Here is a 19,783-nt window from a genome sequence, read left to right as displayed (position 1 = left end):
ACTCAGAATTTACACACCCAACTTTAATTGCACCAGATAAAAGGGCAAAAAAAGAAATGAAAAAGGACATGCATGGACAATCACAAAAGATGTAGATGTGCTAAAGAATAGCTTCACTGGGGCTATAGTGTTTGTAAGATTTAACATTTAATTGGAAGTTGCTTTTATTCATTGTTTTTCTGAGAGCTAATTATACAAAATAAGAACACAGAGGCATTGTAGAGCATAATTTAACCTTTATTGGTGATTGATTAATCACAGCACATTTTTCATATTTATGTGTCTACTGGACATGTTTTGTAGTAATGGCCTGCAGACATATAATAACTTGATAGTATGACAATATGAGCTTTCATTTAGAGAGGAACATGTGAGACAAAATTTTGTAGACATGCTTTATTTTATTATACTGTATCACAGACTCTTTGGTTTCTGGTTTCTGCTCTTGAGCTTCTGACGCACCACAGCAAGAGTGGTGAAGAAATTTCCCATGAACAGAATAAGGAAGCAGACACCACACATCAAGACCTGGCATGACATGGAAAAATAGAGAAAACAGAGAACAAAACATGAGTAAGCATAATATCTACCATTTTCTTGATATACAGTATGGAGCAATATGGGTGGGGAAGTATTCAGAAGTAATGTTACTTTCAAGTATGTGAATGCAAATCCATGAAGCTGATTTCATTGAAAAACTACATTTATACAAAAAATAGATGCTATTAGCAAATAAGAAGAGTTGATGCTGGAAAGATAAATACAGTAAATCCTTAACTGTTAATAAAACAGTGCAGGGTGAAATACTAAAACATGGTGACTGTGAAAGCACTGACCTGCCATTCTTTACAGTCTGGGAGCTGAGCCATTCTGAAGAGAGAGAGGCCATTGAAGAGCTGCCAGAACTACAGGACAAAATATGAGGACTTAAGGGTTTCTTATGTATAAAAGTGAATGGATATACAGTAGTATAGTGATGAAAACATAGAGATTTGCACGCACAGGTTAAACTGTTCTCCGGATCACCAAAAACCTAAACAATGTCTCAAATCAATCCTGAATATGCAGGGTAATATCAGGCGTAGAATGACATTAGCATTTTTCATTAGCTTTTCTCCGTCATCCACTCTAAACCATGACAAAGCGTGTTTTTAATGCAAACCAAGCAGGAAATTAAACAAGTTCAGTCACACATAATCTCAATGTCACAGACTACACTCACATGACCAAAAAAGAGGAAGGGTAAAAGAAACGTCAGCCCTTTCCACATCCACGACTGAAATCCCTCTGAAAACAGAAGACAGACAAATGTTTGAAGGGTTTTTCTTCCCTCTACATCTGTTTATTACAGCAGTGACAATAAAGAGCCACAGAGGTGGTGGGTTCCAAATCTTAAACATCGTTATAAACTATACAGTTATGATAAGGTGAGTGTATCTGTTCTCTGTGTCCTTGACGTGTTCCAGTGTATACCTTACCCACGGTCAGATCCATGTTGTGTCTTTCTCCCAGGGCTCGTAGTCTGTACAGACATCCACTCTGATAATAGCACTGCAGACACTGAACAAAACCTGCACGTGCCAGATGAAAGAATTCAGGCTTTGGTTAGATTTTTCAAAAGTTTGAACCATGACTATTATTTTATTTGAAGTATTTTGACCATACTTTGATACAAGCAGTAGGCGAGGAACTGGTTCCTGAATGCCTTGTAGAGGTTCCCATCTGGCCTTAGGTACGAAAGGGGGGAAATTTGTTATTACAAAGACAAAAAGTGCAATTTCGCAAGTATTGTATGTATGTGAAATAAATTGATACATTAAATGACATGTATTTAAAACAGAGTTTCATTGTTTCTTAATCTGTAATTAAGGTTTTTATCTTCCTCTACTCACCATGTCAGCATCACACCTGACAAAAAAGTTGAGACGTAGTGATGAAAAACCCACCAGCCTTTAATTCTATAATTCAGGACACATTTGATCAGATATTAGACTTGCTCCAGGAACTAGATTTAAGTGTGAAAATAAATTATAAGATGAAAAAAAGATGATTAACTGCCACAATGACAAGTATTTTTTATGATAAACAAGTTAAATGTTATTAATACAAAATTATATATAAAATATGATAATGAAAGAGTAAAATTTAGAGAATCGCTGACCTGGAGCCATTAGTGATGAGGATGCTTTCCCTGATAGTTAATGTACAATAGTACCACACCAGCAGGAAATTGAGGATTGCATCGAGAAATCTAAAATTGGGGACATAACACAAGTGCCAGATTTAGACATATAGCACAGTGTCCATGTAATAAACTCATTGTAACTTACAAGGAGGGAGCAGCTGTGATGTGCGACATACTGATGCATACCTGTAGCTCACAAAGAAACAGCATATGAAGGAGCACAGCAGCAGGAGGACTGTGGAGCACAGCTTGAACTTCTCATATTCATCTTTGTAGGCAAACCTGACAAAGACGTGATATATTCAGGACTCCATATACAGCGCAAAGCCTTTCAATGATCACTAATCACTAATGAAATAGGCAGAAATTCATCAACCAAAGAAATGCTATGTCGTAGTTTGAGTACTGATACTATGACAGTGAAGCATTTCACTGCATCAGATTGATAGTTACACAGATAAATCTAAAGAGGGACGGTCATGCTTACTTTGACTGCTTGCTGAGAAGAGTGACGTTCACATTTCCAAGGACCAGACTGAGATACAACCTGCAATATGTAATGGTTATATTAGTTCCCTCTTATCTAACTTTGTATGGTAAGGTAAATATTACTGTAATTAATCAGATTTTATGTATTTTAATCGCAGCAATTGCATCTGCACTAATTTTGTGAATAAAAAGAATTCATCACCCATTTTTCTTGGGAAGAAAAGCTTCCATTTCAAAGAAAACATTTGATCGCATCTTGATTTTCTCTTTAATCTCATCCATGTTTTTAGCATCTTCATCTGATGGTCCTTTGCTGCATCTGATGGATGATATAAGAGCACAAGATAAGTTTCTATAATTGGCACAACATGTCATATTTACAGTATGAACTGAGGAGGGTCCACTTTGTTTGTGACCTGATGTACTGTATTCATCTATCTATATATATAATCTGTGTCTGTGCAATTGTATGTATGTGTGTGTGTGTGTGTGTGTGTGTGTGTGTGTGTGTGTGTGTGTGTGTGTGTGGACACTTACTCTTTCACTCGCTGGGATATCTCTTTCAGTCTTTTCCGCTGACGGGAAATTGAGGAGGAGCAGTTGTTTTGTAGTTTGGAAATTTCATCCAGTTTCTGTAAGTACATTCTGTGTGTTTCCTGGATGGCATAAAAATATGGGGCTGCATCAATAACCAAAGAAAATGTACATGGTGGATTATGATATGGAATCAAGCTATTTGACATTAAACCAAAAATTACCGATACATGTCACTTTTATAAGGGTTTAATTGCTGAATATTAAGAGCATTTCATCCTATGGTTTGAGTAACACAACAGCAAGCAAACAGTATGTTAAGCACAAGACTTATGCAACTGCTATATGTGAACAACCTGATACTTCCAGCTGAGTTTGGTTCGTTTCTCACCTGAAGTTGTTGATATTCATCTTCCAAACCTTTCCAATCTTCCAGAGCGTTTGTTAAACCCTGAGGCATTTTTCCAGCACTTTAACCTTCACTTAATTTTACTGACAACAAACCCTGGCCAACTTAAACTCAGCACTGAGTTCTTTTTGTTTCACAAACAAGAAATGTTAGGTTGAATAATAACTCTTCAGGGTGTGTATCACATCTCCATGGATCGTTTATTGCATCAAGTGAACTTTGACTGGTGCAAATGTGTAAGATTTTCACTTGGACATTGTTCTGTGGAAATTCTCTGGCTATCACATTGTTCAGTTATCACTAGTAGAGCTAAAGGCAACAGGTTACTTAAAACAATATTAAACTCGATGCAAAGAGTAGAGGTCTACATTTTTACCTTTGCCATGTTTCACCCAATTCCCTGTTAGCTGTTGCTTTTGTGCATATTTAAACTTTCAGCATAGTTTGTTTGTGGCTTACACAGCTGCACATCCGTTCTTTTTAATGGCAAAACCTGCACATAGTCGACTGACAGCAGCCAGTCAGAGGAGTGTTTTGACACTTCTACTTTACTTAAACTTAAAAATAAACTTAAAAATACATTTCCCATAGGTATTAATTAATTAATTAATTGGGTTGAGAACTAGTGACTGTGAAGGGGATAGTATATTTTCTTTTTTTTCATGTTAAATAAATCATTCAGTGACCCCTCGCGTTTTGTGAGGAGGCATTTTTCTAATTTATTTCTATTTTTCTATTTATTTCTTAATCATTTATATGTTTATTAAATATATTTTCGTTGTAACAGTGTTGCTATTTCTTATATACTGGTCTCGAAGAATCAGTTAGTAATTTCAGTCTGTATTTCTTTTGTTGGACTGACAAATACACTTGAACTTCAACTTGAACAGATTTCGGGTTCCTCATGACTGGATTTTCTCTGACAGACAGGTGCAGCTTGAGTCCTGGTTTTATTCTGAAATATTCGAGCGGAAGTGCCAATGTTATTGCCTTTTGGGGAAGTACAGGCCTGCGCATGCGCATCCAGCTGACAGCGGCCGGTTGTGTTTAGTAGTTTACTCAAAAGACAGCTGCGGTGCAGAGGAGAGGCCAGTCCATCACTGTATATTTACACTTCATGCAGAATAGCTCTCTGCACTGGTTCCTGCACACTAACTAAGTCATTCGGGGACTACCTAGGTTAGTCAAGACAAAAGGAACTAAGAAAACCCAAACATTTTCATGACAAAGGTAAGATTTCATCTTCCAAGTTCGACCCCCGCTCAGCTAACGTTAGCTTAATCGAGCTACCACGCTAACGACGTTATTGTCATTTAGCAGTTGTTGTAACGGTGTGTTTATTAGGGAGAAATTATGTTTTGAATGTTTAATGATATATCATCTGAATGCAAACCGCTTCTCCAGCGCTGATAACAAGGCGGGACCGAATAGGCAGAGTGACACTTGCACACTTACAGTTGAAATATAATATCCTAAATACTTGGAGCACGAAAAAGTGTCTTTCTGACTCATTTGATGACAAGATTAGTTGCTGTTTAGTGCTAGTCTTTTCTGAAAGAGCGTAATAAAACACACAGTAATAAAAACGTCCTCGGTTTTTGACTTCCATCTATTACTTAGAAGGCACAAGTTTGTCCCATATCTCACATATAGCTTGTATTATGTATTTGTTAACATGCTGCTTGACTGTTATTTTGACACAAGGTAAATAAGTCTTCATTATTTGCCGAGCATGAATTCTGAACATTTGCTGGGCACAGTCATTCACATGCAATGACTTGATTGCTTTTTTCCACTTATAATCTTAAAAATTCAGTTCTTCAGGGTAGAGTTGAAACTATTAGTTGATTAATCAATTAACAGACCATTAATCAGCAACAGCTCCTATTATCACTTAGTTGTTAAGTCGTTTTTTACTTTTACTGAAGTTTTGATGTTAACTTGTCCATCTGGAAACTCTGATAGGCATTTTCATTATATTCTTGAATTTTATTGACCAAATGATTAATCAGCTAATGACTGTGAGAGAAAAATCATCAGATTAATCAATCATGAAAGAAATAATGTAGCCATATTTTGGGGGTTTTAATTGTTGTTCACACTAAGTAAGGAGCTTTAAGTCTTCACTTTGGCCAATAATCATATAAAACATTTTATTAAGTGATTAATCAACTGGAAGATACTTATTAGCGGAAGTTCTGCTCTCACTGTCCCTGAAAGTTTTTTTTTTCTAGACTCAATATTTCTCTTATAAACAAATATCAACACAACCTGTGAGACTGTTGAAATCCTGCTTCACTGTGTATGTTAACTGGGTTGTGTTTGTTTTGTAGCAGACTGATAGGAGATGTGTGCTGCCATGTATGTCCTGTCAACGGTAACGGGCTATGTGCTCACCTCTGCCCTGCTGCTGAAATGCCCAAATCTTTTGCACCGGAGGAAGCGAGAGGCTTTCCGCAGCAGACACATTTCCCACCGTGGAGGTGAGTCAGCGACACTCATTCAGATCTCAGTATTTATCATATTTGATTTTTCTTTCTTTTGTTCAAAATCCTCCTCAAAGAAAATCTTGCATGATAATGTACCCCCCCTCCACACACACACACACACACACACTAAAGTTTTAACATTTTTTTCAGTAGTTAGTGTACTTATTATGCCAAAAGGGATTGTGTATATGAAGATTATACAAGATGCTACAATTTTAAAATGTTTCTTGTCTGAATACAGTATCAGTATAGTTGGACACTTGTGGAATAGTTGGTAAGTTTTTACTCAGTCAGTTATTTTGACCACTTTTGCTTCACACTGGGAGCTAGTTACTAATGTATAAAGTAAGAATAGAACTAGGATGTTAACATTTATAGATGTATTTGCATGGTTTTGCCTGTATTGCAGCGAATTTATTACTATGCTTCTATCAGACAGGACTGTAGCTGTTAGATAAACAAAAAATTAAAAATGAGATAGTAAAGTTACATAAACAGTACGTGAATCTACAAAGGTTCATACCTAGGGCAAATAAAATGTCAGCACAGGACACCCAGAACATCATGGGTGTCTCTGCTTATCTTTTCCTAGCAGTGATGGCAGCGTTCCAGCTTTTGGTCCCACAGTAGTGCAGATATAAAGAAAATAATCTCTTACACTTAGTGTTTACTTTTTGCATTACAGGTGCAGGCGAAAATCTGGAAAACACCATGGCAGCTTTCAAGCAGTGAGTAGAAGCTGTTTGTATGTTTAACTGCATGCATGTGAGAAACATATCTGGTGCTTGTACTTGTGATTGTGGGAAGTGTGAGTCATCTGAGCTCATCTGTTTTGTTTGTCTGTCTGTTAAACCCTGTTTCAACACAAAGGCAGCGATGCCTTAAATCACTCAGTCTTTGAAGATTTATTGCTCTTATTTCTGATTGATTTATTAATGGAGGTTGAAGTTTACTGGTTTATGATTTTTCATGTTGGTTCACCTCAGTGACCACAGTGGTGAGATTGATGATAAAAGTCAATGGAATCTCCCAGGTATTGTGATAAATACTGTGTGTGTACTGCGTGTTGGTTCATGCAGCGCTGTGGATCTCGGCACAGACATGCTGGAGTTGGACTGCCACCTGACGAAAGATGAAGAGGTTGTGGTTTCACATGATGCCAACTTGAAGAGGGCCACTGGAATGAATGCTCAAGTCTCCGACATGGTCTATGCTGTGAGTTACTGCTCTCTCTTTAGTCATCCCATTTCCATATCTGACAGAGAAATAAATACCATTTTATTATTTTCTAATCTCCCCTCTGGCTTTATGAATTGTTTTCCCCTTTCTAGGCACCTGCAAAAAGGAAAATGTTAATGAGTATTTAATCAGTTGAATAATTTATTAGTAGTAATTTATTTTGCACAAATATTTGAGTTAAAACTTGAAACTGATAAAACTTGAAATGAAGAACTAGACTTGTGTAAAGGAAGTAACAGCATTGATGGAAAATGTGAGTTGATCAGGTGAGGTTCATATGAAGTCAACTGATTATGTCACATGATGAACTTTTGCCTGATTAAAATAAAAAAAATAAATAAATAAATAAAAAATGATCCAGCAGAAATTCTTGGTCAGTCTGTTGCTGCTCACTTAGGATCTCTGTTCTCTTCTGTTATAAACAACTTTCATGGTCTATTTTGCCCAGTGGTGGGCAAACCCAAACATCCCAAACACAAATAAGTGGCGGTCTAACAGAAACCTGCCATTTTAAAACAATTCAATGGCAGCTACATTAACAACAGCACTTTAATTTGACCATTAACGAAGCAGGCCACTGTCATTCTTGTCTATTTTTGCCAAATGAGTATTAAATAAAACACTCACTTACTAATGGAGAAATTACATCTGCATTCATATACAATCCCAAAACAAATGTAAATATCCACTGCTTGTAAAACTATGTTGCCCTCCCCCCTAAACAATGCTGAAAAAAACTGGTCCATGGTTTAACCTAATAACTGACCCCTGGCCTACATTTTTAATGTGTAATGAAAAAAAGATTTTTCGTAGAGGCCTTACAAAGTCCAGTGTGTTTGAAGGTCAGAGATCAGAACTAAAAGTTGAACGTCACATCAGTAGAAATGGTACTGATAAATGCCACTAATTTGATACCAAAGTGATATTTGTGGAATTGAAGCTTAAGTTTGCAGTTTTAGTGATCTTTGGCCTTGTAGTACAGAGATTCACAGAGCTCTTCACATTAATGTTGCTTTGCTATGTCCTTGCTGGGTTCCTGTCTCTTTTATATTGACTGTCGTTACCGTGAATGCCCTCAGTGACTCTTAACGTCTGCACCTGCCCTGAACGTACAGGATCTGACTACAGGCTGTTAAGCTTGTCTATTAACCACTGACTGCTGTGTGTTTTTTGCAGGAGCTACCACCATACCTCTGCAAGCTGGGGGTAACTTTTCAGAGGGGTGAGCATCACATACCCATAATTACTACAAAGCTAACTAAGTGTTACTCAGCGTTCTCAGTTACATGTGCATGTATATGTGATGGATGTTTGTTTGTAGGAATAAATATACAAGTATATTTAAAGTTTATGTTGTACAATGGGCCAGTTCATCTGCAAAAGAATTTAAAATCACAATGATCTTCTGTATGTAATGAATGCATTTACACGATATTTGACATTTGACAAAAAAAAATACATTTTTAGTTTGCAAACTGTTGAAATATGTTCACTTTAATGTTTTGGACTTGTCCTTGTCTGTTCAGAGTGTTTCTGCGAAGGAGGAGAGGACAAACGCATCCCTCTCCTCAGAGACGTTTTTGATGCCTTTCCTAATACCCCTGTCAACATTGACATCAAGGTCAACAATGACACGCTCATCAAGAAGGTGTGTGTGTTTGTATCTCTGTGGGGTTTTTTTTCTTTTGGTACTTTAACCCTCCTATCAAACAATTGTCCTGTTTTTCTCTTTCTTTTTGTTTGCCAATTTTCCATGCAATATCCATTTAACAGCAGTTGCTAGTCACAGATTTTAGCATGTCCTTAAAAAAAAAAGTAGCATTAGTGGTTATCTCATTGTATGTCAAAAGTAAGTAAGCAGGTAGATACTCATACAAAGATCTGTCATTGACATTTTGTCATTGTCAGATTCTCTTGTAACTGTACATTGTAATTTTAAAGACTATCTGCAATAACCAACGAGGAATATGACAACATAAAATTTTTTGATTCATGTTTCACGCCTGTGTAACATGTTAGATTGTGTGACTTTTTAATCCTTGCAGGTCTCCGAGCTGGTAGTGAAGTACAACAGAGAGCATCTGACTGTGTGGGGTAACGCCAGCAACCAGATTGTCAAGAAGTGTTATAAAGAGGTACTTTTATACGAGATGTGTAGCCTTACATTTGGATATAGAGTATATGGATATACTGTAGGTGGCTCACTGTGGAGAATATTTCACATATGGAGATATTCAAATATTATAAATAACTTTGTATCCACTTCTTAGGGGAGTCAGTACTATAAAAACAAATCATCTCAAGATGAGATGAGATCTCTTTGAAAGTATAGACTTTATTAATGAATCACAAGGGAACTGAGCTTGAATCCTGGTTGTATGTTTGTGTTCTGCAGAACCCACAAATTCCAGTGTTGTTCAGCTTACCCAGAGTATTGCAGTTGTTGGGCCTCTTCTACACCGGCCTTCTGCCCTTTGTTCCCCTCAAGGAGCAGTTCCTTGAGATCCCCATGCCCTCCATTATCACCAAGTAAGTTTACACATAAAAATGAAAAAAAAACACAAAAAAAACTAAAACCACTGAAATGAGACACAGAGCGACCAAACCAGACAAAAAAGAAAAAACACAAAACAAAAAGAGATAACAAAGACAGGAGGGACTGAAGTGCTGTACTTAACTATATGAGTCAACTCTATATGCTGATGTAGGGCCACAAGATGTGATTGAAAGCTCTGGAAAATTTCCAGCAAGTGGACCTTTCTTCCTAAAGTCACAAGTCTGGTTACATGCATGATTTTACTTAGTTTTCTTTAATTAAATGTACCTTGAATTTTTAATTCAGGTTTTAAAAATTTCACAAAGTACATCTTGTTCTGGCTCAATGTACCCGCTGTTCAACTGTTTGCAGTGAGTCTGTTTTGTCTCTGTTATCTCGCAATGCTGTTTGAAAGATGATCTCACTCACTAATTAAGTAATTAAAAGAGATATTCACACCCTTTGCCTGGAAAGTGTGTGTTAGTGAACTGTAAGGATCAAGGTCACAGAGCAGATTACACATGCTGAACATTCATTAAGGATTAAGTGATTTCAATTATTACACTTCTGTTGTTCTACATTATTTAAGTTGTACTAAATAGTTGCTTAATACAAATTCACCTCTCAAACACTGTTCTGCTGTTATTGTACATACATGGGCAAACAATTGGTTGTTTCAAATGTGCTCGACAAATTATTACATGATCAGGAATTGTTGTTTGACAGTTGTGACATTTTCTTCCAGGCTGTCTCATTTATGTCTTCTTTAGTTAATGATTTCCTTTGCTTCCTAGAATGAATTTCGGTGTCATTTCAGCTCCAGTTCAGTCTCGAACTTGTTCCATTCAGCAGTTTGACTTGAATAAATTTAGCTGTATGTTATTATTTTGTACATCAACTAACCTGGAATGCAAAAGTGAACGTGAACTGATTGATTATTAAAAAAATTTCCAACCGCAAATTGTCTGAATATGGCATCCACACCAGTGCCTTTTTTTAAAACCTATTTTATGTTTCTGTGTTATTCTGCAGACTCAAGGATCCTAACAGATTAACTAGGAGTCAGCGATTCATCACCTGGCTGGCAGACACGTAGGTCACTCATTTGTCTTTATTTTAATTTCAGAGTGGCTCAATCCACAGATGTTTATAAAATAATTGTTTTAAACTTGTATAACTGGGCTTTTTCATCACTTCACCTTGTATTTTTCTTTTAGTGCTGATACTTTGTTGACTGTGGACACTGTATACACGCACTGTGCACTACTGTGTGGCTGTGATTTATGCAAAAAGTTTACAATTCTACAACTAAACTTCACTCTATCTTTGCTATACTTGTAGTTTCTCCTTGCACATGAGCATTTATTTTTCTCTTGCAGTTTGCTTATGAGGAAAACTCTTTTTGAGCATCTTACTGCCAGGGGAATACAGGTAAAACTGCTTTTATGTACCCTCTGTAGTTGTGCTCACAAAACAAATTCTACATACAGGTGACTGAATACATAGTGGGTGCATATTGATAACTGTAGAGTGACATGTACTAACTAGATACAAATACGGAACTGTGTCAAGGTTAAGTTACTTTCCCTAAATTATCTTTACTACCAAGAATGAACTTTCCATAGTCTGAAATGTCCATGCTGAACCTGTCTATGTGCAGAGTGCTGTTTGTTGTAGCTGCAGTGTTACGCTGTAGTTACAAGCAGTTCCTGGGAAATGTAAGCGTTTCCTACAAGTTCAAAAATAGGCCGGAGTGGCCGCTAACACTACTGTTAAGAATACAGAGGCATTCTTGAACGTACTGTGACTCCCAGTACTGCGTGTTGTGTGCGTTTCAGGTGTACATATGGGTGCTGAATGATGAGGAGGACTTCCAGAGGGCATTTGACTTGGGAGCCACGGGAGTTATGACAGATTTTCCCACCAGGCTTAAAGACTTCATGGACAGGAATGGCATTTCTAAGCTCCAGTGACCTGCCAAAATCTACCTCAACCCCCACCACCACCACCACCAGTGATTATCCTTCAACCTGACTGACCTGCCAAATCAGCCCCCAATAACACCCACCCACTTTTACTGAACGCATTCCAGCAGGGCTACTACTTTCACACTGTGTTTTACAGGCAATAAGGATCTCCTTTATGTTCTGCATCCTGCACTGGTTTCAGGAACGAGTTGTTGTCTTGGTAACACACACTTTTGCACTTTCAGTCACATAGAATAACACTGAAAGGACCCATGCTGTACCTGCTATATGTTGTTATCTTCTTTGAGTTGTGGTCTTTTCAGATGCTTTATTGCCTCGTGGCACACCTACACATCAGTGTGAGATTAGTATTACACAGCTATTTGATCTTTTAAAGTATAGCTATAAAATGGGACAAAATGGCCATTGAAATGTGCTCTTCAGAAATCTTATCAGTCTTGAAGTTCATAATAGATTCATGGCTTCCGGCTTGAAAAAAATTCTTTACTCTTTACTACTTACTGCCTTCAAATACATGACAATTTGCAGTATTGCTGCATCGTGTAGTGTGCGAGTAAGAACACCAGCAGATGCAGCTTGATATTCATATGTAATGTTAATTTACCAGCTGCTTTATAATGTTTTGTGGTCCGTTTATTTATTTATTTTTGAACAATCTGACTGTCACTAAGCACATGCACTAATACACAAATTTAAGCAGTTGAGACATTTTTATATGTCAGACGCAAACAAAAAAAAACTGTCATAAATAACAGGATACAGACACAAGTCCTCAGCTCCACTGAGTTTGAGTACTGAGGTCAGAAGTGCTACTGCTCAATATTTACAATAAGTTAAAGCACAGGCAAATTCAATTCAACTGTTGATTGTTCTGTATAAACCACTGTTTCATGTTGTTTTCAAAGACAATGCATTGCTACATAGTTGTATGTTTATGTGTAGTTGTTTAGTCTCTAGACTTTTCTCTGAATCAAATGGAATTACTGAGGTATTATTTGTCCATTAATTAATCGGAGAGAGAAATTTTGCACAATATAAGGAACTTCATCTTGCTTATTTTAGTAAGTCGTACCTTTTTCACCTGTGTTAATGTGATCGTCAACAGCATTCAACTTCATATTTAAGAAAATATGAACACTAAAAATGTATGGGCTTTGAAGTGTACTGGCAACAAAGTAGATGCACTGATAAATGTTGATTGATTGCTGTATTTCAGTGATTTGAAATTTAAATCTATTTAAGATGGTGATTAACTAGCAATACCTCACTGTGGGTTTCAAAGTTTGAATGTGTAAAGATTATTAGGATTATCATACCACTGATATTCTGTTTCAAACTTGTGACCACACAGTGAGGGTCAGTATTGAATGTAGTATTGGTTGAATGTACTGTATATTGTTTGGTATTTTGCAGTCAAAGTTCAGTTTGTTGTTTGTCATTTTGTCCAAGTGAAATATGCACCGGGATGAATCTGATGTCTGATATTTTACTTTGTTTTGGAATCACCTGTACATCCAACATCATCATTCTTTGGGAGAAAGGCTTGTGATCTACCAATCATGTTACAGATTTTACATTAATGACTTTACTTTAGAATATTTTGATTACATAACCTGTGCAGTTCTGAGTGTACATTTGTTTTGCATGCTCAAATGAATATCTGATACCCTGTTTGAATATGTTCTGAGTTTGACAGAATCAGTTTGTGGGACCTGGCTGCTTGGACCTCTCAAAATGACTTTACCCACATGGTGTTTGACAAGAAGTGATTGAACAAGTGCATTTTTTTTTTATCAATATCAATAAAAAAAAATTAAAATAAAGTTAAATAAGTGGTATAGTAGAATAACAGTTTTATAATGTTCAACAACAAATATTTGCCAATTTATATAGATAAATATTTGGTAACCACCTGCAGACTGACAGGAGGTGGCGCTGTAGACGCGAGGGATTTAAGAAGTTTTCCCTACAGCTGGAAAGTAAATGAAGCTGGACATGTCTTGTTACAAGAAAATCACCGGCGGACACATTCTCTTTACTCACTTGAACAGGCGAGGTCTGTGCTCTTCACCTGCTTTAAGTTGATTAATAAAACTACTCTCACAGGTAGCTTGTGTACTTCCTAGAGAGTTCAGTGAAAAAATATGAGATTCCTTCGATATTATTGGTTTCTCGCTTCTACCTTCGACCAATAAGGGCGGTGTTGCTATGCCTGATCGGTTTGCTGATTGGCTGACGCGGCTGTCACTCACTCATCATGTCAACAGCCAGTGCGTTTTTTACCAAAGATCGTCAACTCGGCTGTTAAGATGGTTCGCGGCGTCCGGAGTGTGCGTGCATGACTTGTCGTGCTAACGGTTAATATTTTTTTTCAGCAATTTATTCATGAATAGGAGCGAATATCTCAAACAATAAAGTAACTTAGTTAAATATTTCTTCCATCGTGTTGTGAAAAGCAGGGTTGTGATGGTTAGGGTTAGGGTTAGTTTTTTCTGATAAGAGGCACATTTGTAATAGTAACTGTCGTTTCGCAAGGTTACACCAATTTGTAAAATGTTTTTTGTCAAAAGTGAACAGACACAACTACCCTCAGAAGATAAAAACAACGATGGAGATCAAATTTATTACAGCGTTAATCTTAACCAAAATAATGTAACAAAGAAACTTGTTAAACATCAACTGTCGCTGTACTTATACTGAGCATGCGCGCCATGGTGTTTCGACAATATTAACTACAAATATGAATTACAACCGGATAGATAATAGACGATGAAAACCACGCGGCTAAACGTCTACGTGGAACATAAAAACAGACACAGGACAGAAACTGACAGTCTTGTTGAATAAAAGAAACAATTCTACCTGTATAACGGGTTTCCTGCAAACACGGAAGTAGGAAGGAGTGTGTCCTCTCGCTCCGGCTGGCTCTTTCAGCACTCTCTCTCTCTGCCTCTTCTAAACTCTGCTGGGCATCGCTGCGCGTCAAAACATTGCGTCTCTGCAGGACTTGCCAGGGCCGGAGAGAAGAGGAAATTTGCCTGAGAAGGAATGCGAAACGAGGTTTAGAATTGGCACTGCCACGAGGAAACCGAGGAGGTGCGACATTTTCTAGGCTACGTGGAGATCCGCTTTTTCTTCCCTTCAAAGGTAAAATGATTTCCTCTGCGTTATTTTTCCTCTGTGCTGCATTTGTTGTTACGCACTGTTTTCATATCGCTGAAGCTTATTGTGTACTTATATACAGCCTGTCCGATACTTTTTTTTATCGAGGCAACTTTTAACATAGACAGCAGCTACACATGCTGTAAAATGACAACAAAAGACAAGTTTGTGATATTGTATCCTGCTAACACGCATTAAATACTATTTGTCATAACTATTCTTCATGTGAGGACTGATGTTTTCGCCATGGATGGGATGCTGAAGTCTACTCTGCAATGGACCTACTGTATCTAGTGGTTATTATTAGGACGCATGCTTTTTGTGGTAGCAGTCCTGCACGTATGCGCCATCATCCGCGTGCACGCGCCTGACAGTGATTGTGCACGTCAGCGGTGATCGATGCGGGTTATCATGTAATATACGCTCATGTGATCATAAACTCTGACGGCAACCGCCTGATTCTCATTGATCTGCCAGAGTCATCGCAGATGTTAAAGCTTTTCAGAGCGGGTGGTGTGCGCGTGTGTGCGTGCGTGTGAGTGTGCGCATGTGTGAGTGTTTTCAGCATTGCTGAGCCGAGGCATCCCCGCCATCTGTGCTCCGTGTGGTGGCTGAAGTTCTGCCCCAGATAAAGTGCGCCACTGCCTGTGACTTGATTCATCCCAATAATCAGATACACACACGCTCTAACCCTTAAACCTGCAAGTTTGTGTATTTGTTGATGTGTTACAGTGTTACATATAGATGATGTGACACTGTCACTCTGCCATCCTGTACAAGGCAAGTAGACCAGCAGGTGGAAATGCTGCAACCCCCCCCCCCCCCCCCCCCAAAAAAAAAAAAACATCTACAAAATAAAGTCCACGTGAGTCAGTTCAAGAACAGACACCCTGATCAAGTCACAACCTTTCCTCTCAACAATCTGTTTTCATTTGCAGAGTGTGCATGCACATAGTTATTGATCATGTGAGGGGTTAAAACACAGTGATCGAAGACAGGGGTTACAGAGGCCGGCCTTGAAAGGTGATCCTTTACAGACAGGACTTGTAGATGTAAACAAAAGTTGTCTATGTGTTGTGCCTACAGAGTCTTTTCTGTCACATCACCCACTTTGTTTTTAGTCCCTTTTTATGACACATTATCATTTGTGAGCCTCTCTGAAATGCCTTCGAAATGATACACACATGAATGAGGGAAGTGTGAATCATAAACACAATGAGCAAGCAAGATAATGAGCATTCAAGGTGTGTTTCTTTTAGGTCTTTTTGTGAGTAAATGAAGTAAAATATGTGTCAAAAGCACCTGAAAACAGGCACCACCCTCCATAAAACTGCCCCTAACAGAAGAAGATTAGATGGAGGTACAGATAAAACACAGCAACTGCAACCAGACACACACACCTGGGATGCAAGAGCATCGTTTCATCAGTGAGATTTGATATGAGAGGGGAGTTTTTTTCCTCTAGTCAGTGATGTCATGCTGCTGTATGCTGTTGGCCTTGGTGTAACACTGAATGGAGAGCATGCTGAAAGTACACGAAGTACAGAAATTGTGTCAGTGCAGCTCGTGGGCTGTATAGGACACACAGCTCATCTAGCGCTGAAGGGATACACGCTGCTTCTTCCCTCTGTCTTTCTCTGTTCATTAAGCAAACTCCCTGTCCCTGTCTGACTCTCACCCCCCCCCCCCCCCCCCCCCCCCCTGCATCTCTTCCTCCCCTCTGTCTTTCTCCCGCTCTCGATCATTGTCAGAAACAGCATCAGCAGCGGCAGCATCAGTGCATTACATAACAAAGGTTTTTTTGTTGGGATACAAGGGCCCTTTTGGCTGGTGAGATGCGTGGCACGTAGCCTTTTGTGATGACACCCAGAAATGACCAGAATGGACAGCTCGATGACCTCAAATGACCTGCGGCAGGACTGATGAATAGCCAGAGTGACACGGAAAAAATAAATATACAAACATGCTGAGAGGCATCGAGACAGATGAAGAGAAGACACAGGCAGGCAGAGTGAAAGATAAACTGGTAAAAGATGGACAAACACCAAAGACACACACTGAGGTTATTTAGACAGTCTTTGCCCTGACGTGTCAGTTTTGATAACATTTTCTGCTGCTGGAGCCTGTCTGGATCTCTGCGATCTGCTTCTGTAGTCGTCCAATCAGTTATGTTATCTGTTTTTCTGTCAGAGGTTTTTTTTAGTGCAAATCAGCCTGGATTGACTCTTTGCGTCAGCATTTTACAGTGTGTCAGCAACATCCTTGTTCACACAAACAATGTTGCCTTGCTAAATGATTTTCAAGCATGTCCACCCACTAAGATGAGTGTTGTCCTGTTCTGGGAGGCTGATGGAAATTATTATGAAATGTCAAACAGCGTCATAGTCCTGCCTTGAACAGGTCCAGGACATTTTCATCTGTTTAATGTGGTTTACCTACGGCTTATTTCATGTTTGATAGACTGCTTGTCTTTACAGCTACCTATTTCCTTATTTTCTATTTTGTAATTCTGCATATCAGACAAACCAGAAAAAAAAATTGATGACAGTTACAGAGTAAAATACATATTATGGCCAATTCAGTGGATTTCATGCCTGCTAAATCAAAGCCACAACATCTCTAGGGCTGGAACTAACGATTATTTTCATTATCTATCAATCTGCCAATAATTATTAGGATAATTATTGTCAGTGTGTCCAAAACCCATTAATATTCAATTTACAATGATAAAAAGAACAGAGAGAAACAGCAAATCCTCATAAGTACCCAATGGTGGGTGTTTTTTGCTTAAACAATTAATTGATTATCAAAATAGTTGCTGATTAATTTTCTGTTGATCAACTAGTTGTACAAATATGTCAACTTTAGTGCTCAGCCCCTCCATAGGCCTGGCAAATAAAAGCTAAGACTTCACTCATTGTATTAGAATATATTTGAAATCACATTAGTAAGAAGTATCAGTGTTCATCCAAAGCTGCTGACATACACTGGCACTCTGTTGTTAGGGCTGTAATGAAGTGATTCTTCAGAGAGCGACTGCAGATAATACACAGAGAGAACTCCACATGGATTATGTATGACCCATGAGAAGATGCGTAACACGTGCAATACTATAATCCTGCACTGCTGTTGAATGTCGCTCAGTTTAAAGGTACATTAGCGTGTCAGGAGATTCACTACGTTAACATGCTGACAGCTAACTGTAATAGCATCCCACAGAGCGATTTCTACAGCACTTAGTTTGAGTAAACATCTCGTCTGTGTCATCTGGCCTCAGTTGTGATGGACGTCACATTTACATTTACGACATTTAGCTGGTACTTTTAGCCTGAGTGTCTTGTCCCAAATACAGCAGTAGAGGCTTAAAAGAAGAAGCTTAAATATAATGTAATTAAATTCTAATTAAAAAGGTCAAGTTTGAAGCTTATGTTCTTAGATTACCTACAGTACCTAAGACTAATTACTTTGCTGTAATCAGACTGCAAATTTTATTTTTACGTATAGGGCTGAGTAACAAATTTTTATTATCTACTGATTAATCGATAATCTAATCTATGAAATGCAGGAAAATAGTGAAAAATGTCATTCACAATTTCCTTAAGTTCAAGGTCTTCAGATGTCTTGTTTTGTCTGAAAAACAGTACAAAACCCAAATATGTTCAGTTTACAGTGATATAAAACAGATAAAAAGAGCAAATAGCCGTTAGAGAGCAAGTAGCTGGAACCAAATATGGTTCGTATTTTGCTTCAAAAAATAAAAATTAATTTTATGTATTTCAGCTAATCAATGAACTAACCGTTTCAGTTTAAATTCAATTCTTGTAATAATACAGCATCCAAATATAAATGTATTAAGTGGGAAAGGGTTTCTGAATTGATAGGACTGGATGCCTCACAAACTTCTTCCTTGTCCTCAGTCCTGAGATGACAGAAAGGATAAAACATGCTTTGGGTTAAACATCAGTCTGTATATCTGGTGTGTGTATGTGTGTGTGTCTGTGTGTCTGTGTGTGTGTGTCAGGGGTCAGCTCTGACAACTGTACTGAGCGTGTCTTTGTGCGCCAGTCCCACGCCGCTGGCATGGAGTCAGAGGAGAGAAAACAAGGGCACGTCTCACTGCCTTATTTATTTATATCCCCCGGTCCTTCCCATCAGCACTGGAGCCTTTATCAGCCTCCGTCCGACACTAAAAACAATCATATTGCAGAGCAGTAAAGGAAAGAGGCCACTCTCCCCCTCTCTCTGTTGTTTGTCCTGAACTCACAGAGGCCTCCTGCTCCCATTCAGTATTTCATTAGTTTTTCCAGATGGTCCAGTAAAGACGGACAGGAAGGAGGAGAGACAGAATGGGACAACATAGTGTATTGTAAAGGTGATGAAACAACTCATAAAAGTTTTAAAAGTGGATTTTTAAATAGAGAGTGGCAGTCTTGTAAACTACAAAAAAGTTATTTAGTTAGAAATGTCATGTTTTCTGTATAGATTTAAATTAGAAAGAATAGTAGTTGAAATAGACAGGCAGACAGGTGAGGCTCCTCAACAACTTTATGAAAAGTACCACATGGGGATAGAACTAGATTAAATCATGTGATTGGTATGGTGTGTTTAGCAGCAGAGCCACAGTGCTGTTGCATTATCAATAAAACCACAAGGACTATAACTGCACCACAAGGTAGAGAGCACAGGCCTCTAACCTTTTAGTTTCTCCTGTACAGTTAGTCAAAACATACTCCTGTCCTCCTGGCCCCAAGC

General features: G+C 38.2%; 2 protein-coding genes across 6 annotated transcripts; one reads left to right on the top strand and one right to left on the bottom strand.

The window, feature by feature from the left end:
- Positions 1–320: 320 nt before the first annotated feature.
- LOC111224037 (transmembrane protein 120A-like) lies at positions 321–14,851 on the bottom strand. 4 transcript variants are annotated; one of them, XM_022748406.1, is made up of 13 exons: positions 14,732–14,851; positions 9,772–9,859; positions 3,212–3,330; positions 2,877–2,993; positions 2,673–2,732; positions 2,372–2,467; positions 2,162–2,251; positions 1,893–1,958; positions 1,666–1,727; positions 1,479–1,571; positions 1,223–1,287; positions 837–905; positions 321–528 (listed from the first exon to the last, which is right to left on the bottom strand). In XM_022748406.1, the coding sequence occupies exons 3-13, from the start codon at positions 3,316–3,318 to the stop codon at positions 415–417; spliced, it is 939 nt and encodes a 312-aa protein (XP_022604127.1). In that variant the 5' UTR covers positions 3,319–3,330; positions 9,772–9,859; positions 14,732–14,851; the 3' UTR covers positions 321–414. The 4 variants fall into 4 exon arrangements, with proteins under 4 accessions (XP_022604127.1, XP_022604128.1, XP_022604130.1 ...); XM_022748407.1 differs by lacking the exon at positions 14,732–14,851 and adding an exon at positions 13,913–13,965; XM_022748408.1 differs by having other exon boundaries at positions 450–528; positions 837–870.
- Positions 4,677–13,705, top strand: gdpd1 (glycerophosphodiester phosphodiesterase domain containing 1). 2 transcript variants are annotated; one of them, XM_022748405.1, is made up of 11 exons: positions 4,677–4,847; positions 5,954–6,100; positions 6,792–6,834; positions 7,186–7,321; positions 8,522–8,567; positions 8,872–8,993; positions 9,391–9,480; positions 9,741–9,874; positions 10,914–10,973; positions 11,261–11,312; positions 11,720–13,705. In XM_022748405.1, the coding sequence occupies exons 2-11, from the start codon at positions 5,965–5,967 to the stop codon at positions 11,852–11,854; spliced, it is 954 nt and encodes a 317-aa protein (XP_022604126.1). In that variant the 5' UTR covers positions 4,677–4,847; positions 5,954–5,964; the 3' UTR covers positions 11,855–13,705. The 2 variants fall into 2 exon arrangements, with proteins under 2 accessions (XP_022604126.1, XP_022604125.1); XM_022748404.1 differs by having other exon boundaries at positions 5,951–6,100.
- Positions 14,852–19,783: the final 4,932 nt, after the last annotated feature.

Source organism: Seriola dumerili, unplaced genomic scaffold (assembly GCF_002260705.1).
Source record: "Seriola dumerili isolate Sdu_G_001 unplaced genomic scaffold, Sdu_1.0 BDQW01000122.1, whole genome shotgun sequence".
NCBI lineage: Eukaryota > Metazoa > Chordata > Actinopteri > Carangiformes > Carangidae > Seriola > Seriola dumerili.
Note: the sequence above shows the minus strand (reverse complement) of the source record. Positions and strands in the feature narration are given on the sequence as shown.